The 18,711-nt window shown below is 42.2% G+C and overlaps 1 protein-coding gene across 1 annotated transcript in view; it reads left to right on the top strand.

Moving 5' to 3' along the window:
- COL5A2 (collagen type V alpha 2 chain) overlaps positions 1–18,711 on the top strand; it is a 525,281-nt gene that overhangs the window by 218,632 nt on the left and 287,938 nt on the right. The window contains exons 2-3 of the mRNA XM_069733787.1: positions 9,834–10,055; positions 18,521–18,534. Coding sequence (XP_069589888.1) covers positions 9,834–10,055; positions 18,521–18,534 — 236 coding nt within the window. The remainder of the gene's footprint in view (positions 1–9,833; positions 10,056–18,520; positions 18,535–18,711) is intronic.

The following is an 18,711-nucleotide window of genomic DNA, read 5'->3' as shown; positions in this document are numbered from 1 at the left end:
GGAGCTGCAGCTCTGAGGGCATGCACAGCTCCGTGGCCCCTCTGTACTCTTCAGACTGATGTCTGGAACTAACTAACTTTCCCTACTGACTGCCAGTTATATATATATATATGGGGAGTCACCTAATAAATAGGATCAGAAACTCCCCCCTGGTGGCCTGGAGTATGAAATCTGTGGCATGTTTGTGATACCTGGATGCAGTTATCCTTACTTGCCTCCAAACGTAGCATCACTCTCCCCTGGAGGAAAGTAATACCACTGTGACGACCAGGACCCTGGGGCGCCACAGAAGCACCCACACTACTGTGAAATTCCAAGGCTGATCTGATGCACCATAGAAAATTATGTATGAAAAAACATATATAAAAAGCTGTATTTTTAACTTGTCTTTTTTGTCTCGATAAAGGCCATTTTGTCTGAAACTTTGCCTCATCTACCTCAATTTTGTACTTTCTATATGTAATGTTTTTTCATGTACCGTATATACTCGAGTATAAGCTGAGATTTTCAGCCCAAATTTTTGGGCTAAAAGTGCCTCTCTTGGCTAATACTCGAGTCACGGTGGGCGGCAGGGTCGGCGGGTGAGGGGGAGAGGGCGCTGAGGCATACTTACCTAGTCCTGGCGCTCCTGACGCTGCCCCTGCCTGTCACACTGTCTCCGGGTGCCAAAGGTCTTCTTGTCAGCGGTCACGTTAATATTTTATATTCACCTGTCCACGTTCCACATGCCGAGCGTCGCTCCATCTTCCCGGCGCCGCTCTGTCTTCCCGGCGTCTCTGCGCTCTGACTGTGCAGGTCAGAGGGCGCGATGACGCATATAGTGTGCGCTGCGCCCTCTGCCTGATCAGTCAGAGCGGAGAAACGCCGGGACTGGACGCCGGGAGCTGCAAGCAAGAAAGGTGAGTATGGCTTTTTTTTTTTTAATTATTGCAGCAGCAGCAATGGCACAGCTTTATAAGGAGCATATATGGGGCAATAATGAACGGTGCAGAGCACTATATGGCACAGCTATGGAACAATAATGAATGGTGCAGAGCACTATATGGCAGAGCTATGGGGCAAAAATGAACGATGCAGAGCACTATATGGCACAGCTATGGGGCAATAATGAATGGTGCAGAGCACTATATGGCACAGCTATGGGGCAATAATGAACGGTGCAGGGCACTATATGGCACAGCTATGGGACAAAAATGAACAGTGCAGAGCACTATATGGCACAGCTATGGGGCAATAATGAACGGTGCAGAGCACTATATGGCACAGCTATGGGACAATAATGAATGGTGCAGAGCACTATATGGCAGCTATGGGACAATAATGAACGGTGCAGAGCACTATATGGCACAGCTATGGGGCAATAATGAATGGTGCAGGGCACTATATGGCACAGCTATGGGGCAATAATGAACGGTGCAGAGCACTATATGAAGCATCTATGGGACAAAAATGAACAGTGCAGAGCACTATATGGCAGAGCTATGGGGCAAAAATGAATGGTGCAGAGCACTATATGGCACAGCTATGGGGCAATAATGAACGGTGCAGAGCACTATATGGCACAGCTATGGGACAAAAATGAACGGTGCAGAGCACTATATGGCAGAGCTATGGGGCAAAAATGAACGGTGCAGAGCACTATATGGCACAGCTATGGGGCAAGAATGAACGGTGCAGAGCACTATATGGCAGAGCTATGGGGCAAGAATGAACGGTGCAGAGCACTATATGGCAGAGCTATGGGGCAAGAATGAATGGTGCAGAGCACTATATGGCAGAGCTATGGGGCAAGAATGAACGGTGCAGAGCACTATATGGCACAGCTATGGGGCAATAATGAACGGTGCAGAGCACTATATGGCACAGCTATGGGGCAATAATGAACGGTGCAGAGCACTATATGGCACAGCTATAGAGCAATAATGAATGGTGCAGAGCACTATATGGCACAGCTATGGGGCAATAATGAACGGTGCAGAGCACTATATGGCACAGCTATGGGGCAATAATGAACGGTGCAGAGCACTACGATGGCACAGCTACGGGGCCATAATGAACGGTATGGAGCATCTATTTTTATTTTTGAAATTCACCGGTAGCTGCTGCATTTTCCACCCTAGGCTTATACTCGAGTCAATCGAGTTCCCAGTTTTTTGTGGCAAAATTAGGGGTCGGCTTATACTCTGGTCGGCTTATACTCGAGTATATACGGTAATTGAAGAGAAGATCCAGCTCAGAAAGTATTTAAAGATAAAAAAATTCTTTATTCCAAAAATTATTAAAAATGGAAACACTGCATGTCAAAATCAGCGAAAAACATATTTACAGAGGGACATCCATGAAATAGCTGAACGCGTTTCGAACACTCTAGGTGTTCTTAGGCCACAGCAAGACCAAGCAGGAAACGAGTGTCATTAGCATATTGCATTGGATGCCATACGCTGGTGTAACTCCAGCCTATTACTTGATACTTTTTCTGAAGAAATCTGATTTCTGGTTCTTTTGTAATCATGATTTAAAGTTTTCTGCTAATCAGATTTCGGTGCACAGGAGACGGACTGCATACAGGGTCTTCTCCTCCCTGTCTGTGATTCTCCAGCCGAGAGTTGCATGAGTGTAATGTGAGTGTCATGCGAGCACAATCCGATTTTTCACACCTAGCATCCAATTTACATCAGAATGTAGTGTGATTGCCATCCGATTGCAAAGCGATTGTAACATGAGCTTTTACATGCAGCAATTCTCTGTCATTTACACATCGCTTTCAAAGGAAATATTGGTCAAAACACACACATATACATATATATATACTAGATGGTGGCCCGATTCTAACGCATCAGGTATTCTAGAATATGCATGTCCACATAGTATATTGCCTAACCACATAGTATATTGCCCAGCCACGTAGTATATTGCCCAGCCACATAGTATATTGCCCAGCCTCATAGTATATTGCCCAGCCACGTTGTATATTGCCCAGCCACATAGTATATTGCCCAGCCTCATAGTATATTGCCTAGCCACATAGTATATTGCCCAGTGACGTAGTATACAGCACAGAGGCACGTAGTATATTGCCCAGCCTCATAGTATATTGCCCAGCCACGTAGTATATTGCCCAGCCACATAGTATATTGCCCAGCCTCATAGTATATTGCCTAGCCACATAGTATATTGCCCAGTGACGTAGTATACAGCACAGAGGCACGTAGTATATTGCCCAGTCACATAGTATATTGCCCAGCCACGTAGTATATTGCCTAGCCACATAGTATATTGCCCAGTGACGTAGTATACAGCACAGGCATGTAGTATATTGCCCAGTCACGTAGTATATTGCCCAGCCATGTAGTATATTGCCTAGCCACATAGTATATTGCCCAGTCACATAGTATATTGCCCAGCCACAAAGTATATTGCCCAGCCACATAGTATATTGCCCATCCACATAGTATATTGCCCAGTCACGTAGTATATTGCCCAGCCACGCAGTATATTGCCCAGCCACGTAGTATATTGCCCAGCCACGTAGTATATTGCCCAGCCACGTAGTATATTGCCCAGCCACATAGTATATTGCCCAGTCACATAGTATATTGCCCAGTCACGTAGTATACAGCACAGAGCCACGTAGTATACAGCACAGAGCCACGTAGTCTACAGCACAGAGCCACGCAGTATATAGCAGTGGCCACGTAATATCTAGCACAGCCCATGGAGAATATAACACTGCCTATGTAGTATACAGAACAGAGCCACGTGGTAGTATACAGTACAGACACGTAGTCACGTAGTATACTGCCCAGCCACATAGTATATTGCCCAGCCACATAGTATATTGCCCAGTCACATAGTATACAGCACAGAGCCACGTAGTATACAGCTTAGACACGTATACTGCCCAGTCACGTAGTATATTGGCCAGTCACGTAGTATGCACCATATCCCTGTTAAAAAAAAAGAAGTACCGTAAAATAAAAAATAGTTACATACTCACCTTCCAGATCGAAGCGGCTGGTTACCGATGCTCGTCGCGCGCTCCGGTCTGAAGAGTGCATTGCGGTCTCGCGATATGACGTACCGGTCATCATCATCTTGTGAGACCGCAATACATGGAGCGGTCACCGGGGTGTCGCGAGGAGCATCGGTAACCGGCCGCTTCGATCCGGGGGCCAACCGAGGGTGAGTATGTAACTATGTTTTAAATTATTTTTAACATGAGATATTTTTACTATTCATGCTGCATAGGCTTTTTTGTGGCTGTTTTGCTGCGACCAATCAGCGACTTGGATTCCATGACAGACAGAGGCCGCGACCAATGAATATCTGTGACAGACAGAAGGACAGACAGCCAGACAGAAAGAAAAACGGAAGTGACCCTTAGACAATTATATAGTAGATATGTATATATACCGATAGACAGAATAAAAGCCAGCAGTTCATCTGCTGCGTACAGTAAAATCACAGTGAAAGGTTAGAATTGAATAGATAGAATAGATATATAGACATAGAATATATAGATATATAGATGTCAGTGACACACATATATATGTATTTATATTTTATAGATAGCATAAAAGCCAGCATTCATTTGCCGCCTACAGTAAAATCACAGTGTGACAGGTTAGAATAGAATACATACTGTAGAATACATAGATATATACTACAGTAGATGGTGGCCCGATTCTAACGCATCGGGTATTCTAGAATATGCATGTTCACGTAGTATATTGCCCAGCTACATAATATATTGCCCAGTCACGTAGTATATTGCCCAGCCACGTAGTATATTGCCCAGCCACGTAGTATATTGCCCAGCCACGTAGTATATTGCCCAGTGATGTAGTATACAGCATAGACACGTAGTATATTGCCCAGTGACGTAGTATATTGCACAGCCCACGTAGTATATTGCCCAGCAACGTAGTATATTGTCCAGTCACGTAGTATATTGCCCAGTGATGTAGTATACATCATAGACACATAGTATATTGCCCAGTGACGTAGTATATTGCACAGCCCACGTAGTATATTGCCCAGCCACGTAGTATATTGCCCAGTCACGTAGTATATTGTCCAGTGATGTAGTATACAGCACAGACACGTAGTATATTGCCCAGCTACGTAGTATATTGCCCAGTCACGTAGTATATTGCCCAGCCACATAGTATATTGCCCAGTGATGCAGTATACAGCATAGACACGTAGTATATTGCCCAGTGACGTAGTATATTGCACAGCCCACGTAGTATATTGCCCAGCCACGTAGTATATTGCTCAGTCACGTAGTATATTGTCCAGTGATGTAGTATACAGCACAGACACATAGTATATTGCCCAGCTACGTAGTATATTGCCCAGTCACGTAGTATATTGCCAAGCCACATAGTATATTGCCCAGTGATGCAGTATACAGCATAGACACGTAGTATATTGCCCAGTGACGTAGTATATTGCACAGCCCACGTAGTATATTGCCCAGCCACGTAGTATATTGCTCAGTCACGCAGTATATTGCCCAGTGATGTAGTATACAGCACAGACACGTAGTATATTGCCCAGTGACGTAGTATATTGCACAGCCTACATAGTATATTGCCCAGCCACGCAGGATATTGCCCAGTCACGTAGTATATTGCCCAGTGATGTAGTATACAGCACAGACACGTAGTATATTGCCCAGTGACGTAGTATATTGCCCAGCTACGTAGTATATTGCCCAGTCATGTAGTATATTGCCCAGTCACGTAGTATATTGCCCAGTCACGTAGTATATTGCCCAGTCACGTAGTATATTGCCCAGCGGCGTAGTATACAGCACAGAGCCACGTAGTCTACAGCACAGAGCCACGCAGTATATAGCAGTGGCCACGTAATATCTTATCACAGCCCACGGAGTATATAACACTGTCTATGTAGTATACAGAACAGAGCCACGCGGTATCTAACACAGCCCACATAGTATACAGCAGTGTGGGCACCATATCCCTGTTAAAAAAATAATTAAAATAAAAAATAGTTATATAATCACCTCCTGGGATCCAGCGGAGCTCCGGCGATATGCGCGCGGCTGCCGCCATCTTCCGTTCCCAGGATGCATTGCGAAATTACCAAGATGACTTAGCGGTCTCGCGATAATAAAGAAAGCCTACCGGTGTCTATAATCGCTGTCATCAGTCCGGAAATGAGGAAGGGGGCCAGGGAGGCAGGTGCATTAGCGTAATCCAGGTTAAAAGACCGGGGCTTGCGCAGAAGATCAGAGACAGGTAAGCGCTCAGAGCGAGCGCTGTGTGCAGCCGCACAGAGCTTGGAGGCGAGTGCGCATGCGCCCTCAGAATAAGGGAAAACTGCATATACAGAGAGGATTCAGAAAGACAAGAAGGTCTAAGGAAATCCCGGAGGCATATGAGAATGGACAACGTGGGTCATATGTTAAACACTGGTTATCTATAAATGACATTACTGTGCCAAGCAATAATGATATTAATTGGATAAGGTACCCAGAAAGTAACACAGAATATAAACAAATATACATCAATAGAAGCATGCATGATGATATAATGTAGCGATATGTTATATCAAAAGGTAATATGTAATACATAACCACATACATATAATAATATAAAGATCGTAAGGAATTAAGGATCCCAAATAGCTAAATCCATATATATGGGGTTACAAATCATCAAACCGCTGCATATTAATAGGGGAATAATTCTCAAATCCAAATGGTCCATGAATATAATAATAATAATAATATCCATACATCCTGAAAATAATTATTTTGAGACCGTTGAGATAGCTGCATGTACATCCATATCTACCCAATCCTTGGAAAAATCATGCCACCCCCATTACAAGAGTAGTCCCAGGGTCCATATCAATAAATATGTTGTATCTTCTATATCCTCAAAAGAAATTCTCATAGTTCATAAGAATAGTCCCAAAGCAAGCGTCAATCATAAAGTAATTCCAATGTAGCTGGATCAGATCCAATTACCGAGGAATCTTAACCGGATGGTGATGAATCCTGGGCTTTCAAAATTATAGAGGTCATCCCAGGAAACCTGTGTATACGAGTTCCTCATTCAGACCTATAGGCGAAATAGATTTGAGACGAAAGATCCAACGGGCTTCGTTCTATAATAGTAGTATGTGTCGATCACCACCTCTCTCATTTGTAAGTATCCTCTGTAGACCGAAGAAACGTGTGTTAGTAGCTTTACCATCATGGCAATGAAGATAGTGGGCTGCTATAGGGGTCAAGACTTTGCCCTGTTTAGAATCAGAGTGGGCCAGGTTAATTGTAGATAGATGTTTTTGCGCACGTCGTCTAAGTTCTTGGGAGGTTTGCCCAACATAAATTTTATGACATGGGCAAATAATAGCATACACCACAAAGCTTGTTTTGCAGTTGATATAATGATAGAGGGGAAAGTCCTGATCATCAAGAGGGCTAATAAAGCGATCTTAGGGGCAAATGGTACAGTCGCCGTAGGGAAATGACCCCCTGAGGCGGATACCCCTATTCAATCTAGTGACTGGTCGTGAAAAATGACTCTTTGTTAGTATGTCACGTAGATTAGGGGCTCTTTTGGCCGTCATCAAGGGCCTAGGGCTCACACATGTTGATGTCTGGGTATCCGAAGTCAAGATATCCCAATTTTTAGCAAGAATGTGTCTCACCTGGTGCCAGTTGGTACTGAATTCCGTGATGAACCTCACAGTGGTTTCCTGTGATCGAGGATGTGTTGTCAAAAGAGAGGTTTGATTCAAAATTGTAGCCTGTTGGAAGGGTGTACTGTTGTGGTTTTTAATTGGTTTTATACTCTTGTGTTTTTTGGTGTTCATAGAAAATAAAATGTGTACTTTTTCATAATTCTGGAACAGGTGTGCACATATTCATGCATGGGCTTCTTCTTTCTTTGGTCTGATATTGCATACTCCATGCATTTAGTAGCACCCTGCGTTAGTGTTTATTAGAATTATATATTATGTGATAGTGGTGCACCTGATTTCTTAACGATTGATTGTTTTCTTTCAGCAGGACAGGGGTTAATAGGCCATGTGGAAATTCCTGCTTTCAGCTGTGCTTGGTTAGCCACTCCTCTCTCCTTTAAAAGCTAGGCCTTCTGGTCAGATCCTTGACTGAGATAACACTTGCTTGATAGACCTGGAGTAGTGAGGAGCTGGTGTTTGGAGAGCTGGAGGAATTTTATTGTGCGACAGTTGTATGGTTTGTACGCTTGGAAACTTCCTCATCCTTACCTGCTTTATTTACCTTCCCCGTCCTTCACACCCTGGTGGATACCTCTGTTATTTGTGAGAGCATATTTTGTGTGAGTGGAGTTTTCTTTTTACCCTTGTCTTTGTTCCCCTGTTTGTCGGGTTGGTGTACTGTTTTACACGGTAGCGCCTCTCTTCCCCGGGTGGGGGAGGGGAACAGACGCAGGGCAGCAGTTAGGAGACAGGGCGAGGGCGGAGGCCCCGGCATCCTCGCCATCTGAGGTATCCCGGGGAACAGGGCGAGTTAGGGCGCCCCCTAGAGCTAGGGCCAGGAAAGGTGCCCCTGGTCCCAGTTTACTCGCCAGTCCAATTGTGACATAGATAGATATTTGTATTGTCAGGTGACATGAAGCCCTGAGGTTAGTAATGGAGAGGCATCAATAAGACACCCCATTACAAACCCCATAGTCATATCGTATAAAATACACACACCCAGAAAAAAGTTCTTTAGTTAAAAGAATTACACAGACTCCTTCAATAAATCTTAATTAAACCATACTTACGACCTCGCTCATTCCACTGAAGCCTTTGTCTTATCCAAAGAGTTAAAAAAACAAACAACAATATTCTTCACCTTTTCGCAGAGAAGATGGGTCTAGCTCTGCTACTTCTAGATGGCAGGCTGCATTCTTGCATGATGCAACCATACAGCCTATCATCCAGCAGAGACACTGAGCAATGTCTGCTACAGCTGCCCAGTGTCTCCCTGTGAACTCCTATTACCTGTCTGATGGCACAGTGAGTGTGAGAAAGTTCTCCTGCTTGCGGTGCCATCAGACAGGTCCTGGGAGTTCACAGCCAATGAATTCACTTCACCTTTCTAACGTCAGTGTTAGCGCCATGGGAAATTTTCGCATTGCGACTTTACATGCACGTTGAGTACGCCTGAGGAAAAAAAAACTGATGTGTGCTGCCCCATAGATTAACACAGGGCCGAGTGCTATGCCATATTTTCTCGCAAAGCATTCAGTCATATTCTACGGTATTGTCTGTGACTCTGGCCTTACAACAACATACACCTTACAGCCAGCACCAGACTGCTGCCAGAATTATTCTGACAACCAAGTTGACAGCCAAGAAGACTGTCATTCTTGCAGTCAGCTTCCACGTCATGACCATACAATGCCACATTCTGTACAAAATCTGAGCACAGAAACCAGGGAATAGATCCATAGATAGCCATTTACAAACGGTCAAACGTTTGTGAGTGTGTGTGTGTCTGTGTGTGTATACAATGTGTGTGTCTTTGTGTGTATATGATGTGTGGGTGTATATAATGTATGTGTTTGTATGTGCACACGATATTTAACTAGAAAACCATGTAAATTATGGACTTGATAAGATGCAGCTGTATTTTGTCATGTGAGGGTATAAAGGACAGAGTAATCAGGATAATTCTGTTCATTCTGTATACATTTTACTGGAATATGTCCTCCTAATCGGCAACAACTATCATCAATCTGCATTATCAGATCTACTGTAATTTAAAACGACTTTGTTTTTTTATGTTATATTTTATAACAACCTGCCTATTCTTGTATTTTCAGGAGAGGTTGAAGGCATTGTCTGCAAACAGGGTGATAACATTTATATGAACCAAGATGTTTGGAAACCAACTCCATGCCAAATCTGTGTCTGTGATGGGGGTGCAATCCTGTGTGATGAGGTTCCTTGTCTCGAAGTTCCAACATGTGAAAATCCTGAGATCCCTCCTGGAGAATGCTGTCCAGTCTGTAGAGGCAGTTCTGGAGGTCGCACAAATAGCCAAGGTCAGAGATTTCCCATTAAGTTTATTATATGAGTTGTGATAAAATTTAATGTGTGATTAATATAGTGTATTTTCATGCCGATTTGCAGTGACTCATTCCAATATTCACTTTTTTATATTTTGTATTTATGACTATACAGTAAACAACAAAATAAGACATTTCTGTATTTGTCTCATGCACCTGAGTTGCCAGGCACAGTGGGTATCATACACATATAACAATGGATGGCAATTAGTGGTTCCCTTTTCCCTTACCGTAGTAAGTAAGTAACGTAACAACATTTAACACATTTAAAATTATATTGGTCAGCCGCCTTAAGGTACCTTCACACATAACGATATTGTTAACGATATCGTTGCTTTTTGTGACGTAGCAACGATATCGTTAATGAAATCGTTATGTGTGACAGCGACCAACGATCAGGCCCCTGCTGGGAGATCGTTGGTCGCTGAATAAAGTCCAGAACTTTATTTCGTCGCTGGACTCCTGCTGACATCGCTGGATCGGCGTGTGTGACACCGATCCAGCGATGTCTTCACTGGTAACCAGGGTAAACATCGGGTAACTAAGCGCAGGGCCGCGCTTAGTAACCCGATGTTTACCCTGGTTACCATGCTAAAAGAAAAAAAAACAAACACTAGATACTTACCTACCGCTGTCTGTCCTCCAGCGCTGTGCTCTGCACTCCTCCTGTACTGGCTGTGAGCCGGAAAGCAGAGCGGTGACGTCACCGCTCTGCTTTCCGGCTCCCAGCCAGTACAGGAGGAGAGCAGAGAAGCAGAGCGCAGCGCTGGAGGACAGACAGCGGTAGGTAAGTATCTAGTGTTTTTTTTTTTTTTTACTTTTAGCATGGTAACCAGGGTAAACATCGGGTTACTAAGCGCGGCCCTGCGCTTAGTTACCCGATGTTTACCCTGGTTACCGGCATCGTTGGTCGCTGGAGAGCGGTCTGTGTGACAGCTCTCCAGCGACCAAACAGCGACGCTGCAGCGATCCGGATCGTTGTCTGTATCGCTGCAGCGTCGCTAAGTGTGAAGGGGCCTTTAGTGGCATTACATTACACAAATCAAAGGACTCCGTCGTTTCAGGTGCCTAAAAAGGAATGTAGAAAAGAGCAACCACACACTGTAAGCCATAAGACAACTGCCAAGATAAGTCCAACACAAATAGACAGCTGGCCCAATAGTCCAACATGCAAGTCCCATACCAGTGTGTGTTATATGATGTGAGTATTGCATGGCACACACAGTAATTCACAATGGACGGTCATCCCTGGGTGAGACTGTATGGGATGCAGAAAGATATTAGGAGAGGACTAAGTCCAAGAATGTGCTGCATAGACCATGCACTTTAATTGCACAAGACTAGTCTTTAGAAAAAACATTGGATGTGTGGTCAAAAAGAAATCTAGTTTAAAGTGAATTACTGAGATTACAGACTTGACACCGATGACGGCTTTTGATGGTTTATTGGAACACTCTTCCCCATAATAAAACCACTGAAACTAGGAATACTATTTTTTTTAGTTTGTATTACAAGGGGCATCATATACTATTCTATTTTATTGTCTGAAAACATTTACTTTGCCTAACCATTAATATTAATTCTACCAAAATCCAACAAAAAGTCAGTGGAGAGTAAAAGCAAATTAAATAACGTGTCCTTGCTTAGAATATCGATGGCTTATTATCAGGATAGGACATCGATACTATATTGTCGGAGGTCCAATACTCTGCACTCCCGCTCATGAAGATGATAGAAAGAGGCCCTACCACTTGTATGAGTACAGTGGACCATTCATTGCACGGGAGCCACAGTCTCTCCTAGTAGGCGAATGCTGAGGTGCTGATGGTTGGACACTCACTGATCTCATTTCCAAAACCTATCGTAACAATAAGGCAATACTATTCTGACCCTCGAAAACCCCTTTTACTTCTTCTTGACTTAGATGCACTGGTATGTCCAATGTCAGGTTCCTTTTTTAATGCAGGTGCAAGTGGACTATAGGCAATAAAAAAATATAGTAAAAAAGGTTTTAAAAACTACAGAAAAAATAAAGCTTTTATATAAAAATTAGAATAATTCCCCATTTCGCTCATCAAAAATGTTGCGACTTATGAGATTTTCACGTTGGTTTCACTCATCTACACCATAATGGAGGTGACGAGGACATGATGTCAGAAATCTTACTCCAGATGAATGACTTAGTGGCAGGGATTAGTGTTGAGGCTCACAGAGGCACACACCACTTATCAGACACTCCTGACTCATTAAAATGCATGCGATTCTCAATGAATCAGGATTATCTGACTCCAATACTCCCCTTATCAAGACTGGTGTGAGCATCACAACTCTTGATGAATTGGAGCCTATAAATTAAATAAACATATGGTATTGTTGTGTCTTTAAAAGTCTGATGTATCAAAATAAAAATTATTGAACTATTCAGTAAACACCGTAAAGGGGAAAAAATTAAAATGCCAGAACTGTGTTTTTTTTAATTGCTGCAACCTCACAAAAAATGCCAAAATAAGCAAGTAAAACATGATATCTACAACAAAATTGTACCATTAAGATTACCATGCAAAAAAACTCCTCATACAGCTCCATAAACCAAGAAATAAAAACATTTTGGATCTTGAAAAATAGCGACACAACACACAATCAATTATTTTTTTTTTTTTTTGGAGGGGGGGTTAAATTTCTTATCACTTAAGTAAACAAAAGTATACATGACCTGGTAAATCATGCTTCCAGGTAATTTTTTATAGCACAATGAATGGAGTAAAAGTAACCCCTCCCCCCCCTCCTCTGCTGGATGTTATCATATGAACTCGAGCCTGGGAACTTTTCAGAATATTTTCCCAGGCTCGAGTTCATATGAGGACATCCAGCAGAGGGCGCATCACAGCAACTCGAGGTAACTACAGGTCATTCACCTATATTCCATTAATTCGCCGGGTTTTTACAGGCAGGGGTGGCTGCATTACAGGCTTCTGCTTGTTAAATTAGTTAACCCTTTCAGATGGATTTACAGTGTGGGACGAGACTGATCGTCGGAAGGTATGAAATATTGTTGTTTGTTTTTTTTACATTTGTTTCAGGTGACAACGGTCTTCAGGTGGATTACCAGTATAATAAAATATTACAACAACCTGTGTATTTATTTAATTAAAATACTTTGTAATAATGTGTGTGTGTTTTTTTAACCATTTCATACTATTGGATTAATAATGGATAGGTGTCAGAATTGACGCCTCTCCATTATTAATCTGGCTTAATGTCACCTTACAATAGCAAGGTGACATTAACCCTTCATTACGCCATATCCCACTGCTACACAGGAATGGGAAGAGAGTGGCCAAGTGCCAGAATAGGTGCATCTTCCAGATGTGCCTTTTCTGGGGTGGCTGGGGGCAGATGTTTTTAGCCAGGGGGGGCCAATAACCATGGACCCTCTCCAGGCTATTAATATCTGCCCTCAGTCACTGGCTTTACCATTCTGGCGGAGAAAATTGCGCAGAAGCCCACGCCAATTTTTTCCGTGATTTAACCCTTTAATAGCAAGAGTGCCCAAATTTTGCACATACACACTATTAACATTAGTAGTGTGGAATATGCAAAAAAAGGGATATGAGATGGTTTACTGTATGTAAACCATGTCTCATATCATATCGGGTTTGTGAAGGAGATAGGAAAAGACGGCAATTGAATTACCAGCTTTTCTCCTATCTAGCGCTGTATGAAATATTAATATATATACATATATGTGTCTCACTGACACATATATAAATATATATATATATATCTCTATACTATGTGTAGACATTTATCTGAGCTATTCTATTCTAACCTGTCAGTGTGATTTTACTGTACACCGCACTGAATTGCCGGCTTTTCTATAGAACACCGCTGCGTATTTCTCGTAAGTCCATGTGTAATCCGTAATTTTCTCGCCCCCATAGACTTTCATTGGCGATTTTTTTGCGCAATATGGTGACAAACGCAGCATGCTGCGATTTTTCTACGGCCGTAGAAGACCGTATAATACGGATCAGTAAAATACGGCAGATAGGAGCTGGGCTATAGAGAATCATTGTACCGTATACAATCCGTATTTTCTGCACCTCTCATACATCCGTAAAACTCGCTAGTGTGACGCCGGTCTTACATGGGACATGATTTTTTATATGTGGATCACATGGTACAGATGTATTATGGTAGGACTGGGTTCCATTTTATGCTCTCTTGGATATTGTCAAACTATGATAAAACATGGCACATGAAGGAACAGTGTGGCCAAGAGCAGACTGTGGCGATATATCACAGATCCATGTACCACAAGTCTGTAATATAGCCGTGCACCTAATATTTAAAATAAAACCATGAGGAATATACATCCTAAGGCCGGGGTGATGCTTGAGAGGAATACTGATGAGGGAGAGGCGCAAAAACAAAGCACTGCACACGGACCAGTGTTTTTCTATGAGGCAGCTTCCATCAGCCATACATTTCTCGGCCGTATTTTACGGGCTGAGAAAATCACAGCATGCTGTGTTTGTCAGCGTATGGTGCAAAAAATCCGCCAATGAAAGTCTATGGGGATGAGAAAAATACGGATTACACATGGGCCATGCCTGTGACTTGCGAGAAATACGCACCGGTGTTCTATAGAAAAGCCGGTAATTCAGTGCGGTGTACAGTAAAATCACACTGACAGAATAGAACATATATAATTATATTTAATATATATAATTATATTTAATACATAGCTAGATAGCATAAAAGGTGGTAATTCAATTGCCGGCTTTTGCTATCTCCTTATCAAACCCAACAGGATATGAGACATGGGTTACATACAGTAAACCATTTCATATCCGTTATATTTTTATACATCCCTCACTAAGAATGTTAGTGTGTGTGTGCAAAATTTGGGAGTGCTAGGTGTTAAAAGAAGGGTTAAATCACGGAAAAAACTGGAGTGGGCTCCCGCCCAATTTTCTCCACCAGAGTGGTAAAGCCAGTGACTGAGGGCAGATATTAATAGCCTGGAGAGGGTCCATGGTTATTGGCCCCCCCCTGGCTAAAAGCATCTGCCCCCAGCCACCCAAGGAAAGGCACATCTGTAAGATGCGCCTATTCAAGCACTTAGCCACTCTCTTCCCACTCCCGAGTAGCGGTGGGATATGGGGTAATAAGGGGTTAATGTCACCTTGCTAATGTAAGGTGACATTAAGCCAGGCTAATAATGGAGAGATGTCAAGAAGAAACCTATCCATTATTAATCCAATATTAATAAAGGGATAAACAAACGCACACATTATGAATAAAGTATTTTAATGAAATAAATAATCACATGGGGTTTTAATATCTTTATTGTTTGCTCAATCCAAATGACGACCCTCATTCTTCTGAAAAAAAAAGGAAAAATAAAAATAACAATATCCCATACCTGTCTGCCGTAAAGTCATGTCCCACGATGTAAATCCATCTGAATGGGTTAAATAAATTTACAACCAGGAGCCTGGTTGTAAAAACTGGGGAATGAATGGAATGCAGCTTCGCTGACTTGCGGTGCTGTGCCCCTTGGTGGCATAAACTCATATGATCTCTAGCGTGAGAAAATATTCAGAAAAATTCCCATGTCTCATATCCTGTTGGGTTTGATAAGGAGATAGCAAAAGCCGGCAATTGAATTACCAGCTTTTATGCTATCTAGCTCTGCATGAAACATAATATATATATATATATATATATATATATATATATATGTCTCACTGATATATATAAATATATATATATATATATATATATGACTGTATACAGGTCCTTCTCAAAAAATTAGCATATAGTGTTAAATTTCATTATTTACCATAATGTAATGATTACAATTAAACTTTCATATATTATAGATTCATTATCCACCAACTGAAATTTGTCAGGTCTTTTATTGTTTTAATACTGATGATTTTGGCATACAACTCCTGATAACCCAAAAAACCTGTCTCAATAAATTAGCATATTTCACCCATCCAATCAAATAAAAGTGTTTTTTAATAACAAACAAAAAAACTATCAAATAATAATTTTCAGTTATGCACTCAATACTTGGTCGGGAATCCTTTGGCAGAAATGACTGCTTCAATGCGGCGTGGCATGGAGGCAATCAGCCTGTGACACTGCTGAGATGTTATGGAGGCCCAGGATGCTTCAATAGCGGCCTTAAGCTCATCCAGAGTTTTCACAAATATTTGAGCCTATGGATCCATTCTATGTCCATTTTGCAAGCCAGCGAGCATACGAATGCCATACGGATGACACATGGATAATTTTTGGAAAAAAAAAAATCGCATCCTCGCATTGAATACGGATCACTGTTCAGGAACTTTTCGGCCTTAAAAAACGAGCCGTATTTTGATACGTTAGGTGTGAAGCCGGCCTTACACTGTAATCCATGTCTGGGGGCTAAATAGTTTTGAACCTGGATGGTGCCAAGATGCGACCATCCTGGCTGAAAACCACTGGTAAATAAGATGCTTAAAGCATAGCATTATTCACCAGCAGTGACATCATTGAGGCCGGGCTGAACTGCAGTGACCTCAGGACCGTGGGAAAATGCCAGTGATGATGTCACCGCTGGTGAATGATGCTGCGCTCTCAGCAGCTCATTCACCAGTGGATTTCAGCCGCGACGGTCGTATCTTGGCACCGTCCAGATTGAAACCTATTTAGCCCCCAGACATGGATTACAGCATATGACAGAACGACGGACAGATATGGTTTATTGTTGTCTTTTTATTTTACTTTTCTTACAGGAGATTGAGGGCTTCGGTGGAATTAGGCATTGCAGTAAGTATGGTTAAATTGATTAATAAAGGAATCTGTGTAATTTTTTCAATTAAAGGATTTTATTATGGCTGTGTCTTTATTTAACATATAACTATAGGATTAGTAATGGAGAGGCGTCTTATAGACACCTCTCCATTACTAAGCTGTGGGCTTGATGTCACCTGACAATACAGAGGTGACATCAACCCCACAAATATTAATCCCACATGCCACTGCTACAGGGCAAGTGGGAAGAGCTAGAATTGGTGCATCTAATAGATGCGCCTTTTCTGAGTAGGTGCGGGCTGTTTTTAGGCTGGGGGGCCTATATCAATGGCCCCTTGCCAGCCTGAGAATACCAGCCCCCAGTTGTGATCTTTAGCAAGGCTGGTTGTCAAAAATGTGGGGGACCCCTTGCCGTTTTTTTAAATTATTTATTTAAATAATTTAAAAAACAGCATGGGGACCCCGCTATTCTTGATAACCAACCTTGCTGAAGCTCACAGCTGAGGGTTGCAGCCACAGCTGTTAGTTTTGCCTGGTTGGTTCAAGAAAATAGGGGAGAACCCACTTCGGGTTTTCATTCATTTATTTCCTTAGATCGCAGGCGGCGGCTGAGGAATACCCGGATAATCCGCTCCTGCTCTCACTGTTATTAGTGACAGCAGGTTCAGATGATGGACGTAATTTTCCAAAAAGCCCCCACCTGCTGTCATAATTTGGACTTTAATATAACTCTCATCATTCTCCTCTGCTCTCGCCGATCGCCGGCAGAGCAGGGGAGAGTGATGAGAGCCGTCTTCAGCACCAGCCACTAGGGAACAGCGATTACTGTAGCGCTTCTTCCCTGGTGGCCATCCATGTGGTACTGATGTGGCACTCAGGCGGCACACGGTTGCCACACGTGTGCTGCACGTATTACACACACGGACACGGATATCTCCCACACGGATACAGGATATTTTGGTACTGGCAATATCAGGACGTGTGAAACCGGCCTTAGAGTATCAGCAAAACCTATGAGATTTCATTAATCTCATGCACACAGTTTTTTTTTTTCAGTGAAAGTGGGCACTTTTTACAAAAATACAGCATTTTTTACCTACAGAATATAATGAGAAACTGCAAAAGCGCTGTAATAAATTTACCCATGATATCCACACACAAAAAAAGCAATAAAAAACAGCAAAAAGAGCAGCAACTAGCTGCATTTTATACACAGCATTTTTAAGACCAAGGACAAATATTTTGGCTGCAAAACAAAACAACAAAGAAGTCATGTGTGAACATAGCCTTAATGTGTTCTTTTCCTAAGTTGTTTTTTTTTATCAGCAGCTGATTACTGAATATGTGTACATTGACACAACAGGATGTAATCTGTGGGGTATTTTGTCCCCTTTGGCTCTGTTCAGTCACTGGTGCAATGGAACAGATGTCATCTCCATTTTTCTGGGTCATATAACTATACAACATGTCAGCAGGAACCCAATACAAAATTACAAGATGTCAGTATCTGCTTAAAATCTGAACATTGGAATTATAAAGAAATGTGACATTTCTCTCTTTGTACCTTATATTCAACTGGTTGGTTTATGTAATTTCTGATTATGATCTTTTTTTCTCTTTTTCACCTGTAGGTAGGGGACTAAAGGTGAGTAAAAACTGCATTAGTTATTTATCAAAGTTCTGCTGATTTATTAATGTATTTATTGAAGTTTCCTGTTGTAAAATGTGGGGTTTGGACCATACTGCAGAAGCTGCAGCACCGCTCTTCTAAACGGAAACATAAAAAAAACACAAAAATTGAGCTTGACTTGAGTTGGTACAC

The sequence above is a fragment of the Ranitomeya imitator genome, chromosome 7, assembly GCF_032444005.1.
Source record: "Ranitomeya imitator isolate aRanImi1 chromosome 7, aRanImi1.pri, whole genome shotgun sequence".
Classification (NCBI taxonomy): domain Eukaryota; kingdom Metazoa; phylum Chordata; class Amphibia; order Anura; family Dendrobatidae; genus Ranitomeya; species Ranitomeya imitator.
The sequence above is the reverse complement of the archived record's forward strand: the minus strand, read 5'-3'. Positions and strand labels throughout refer to the sequence as shown.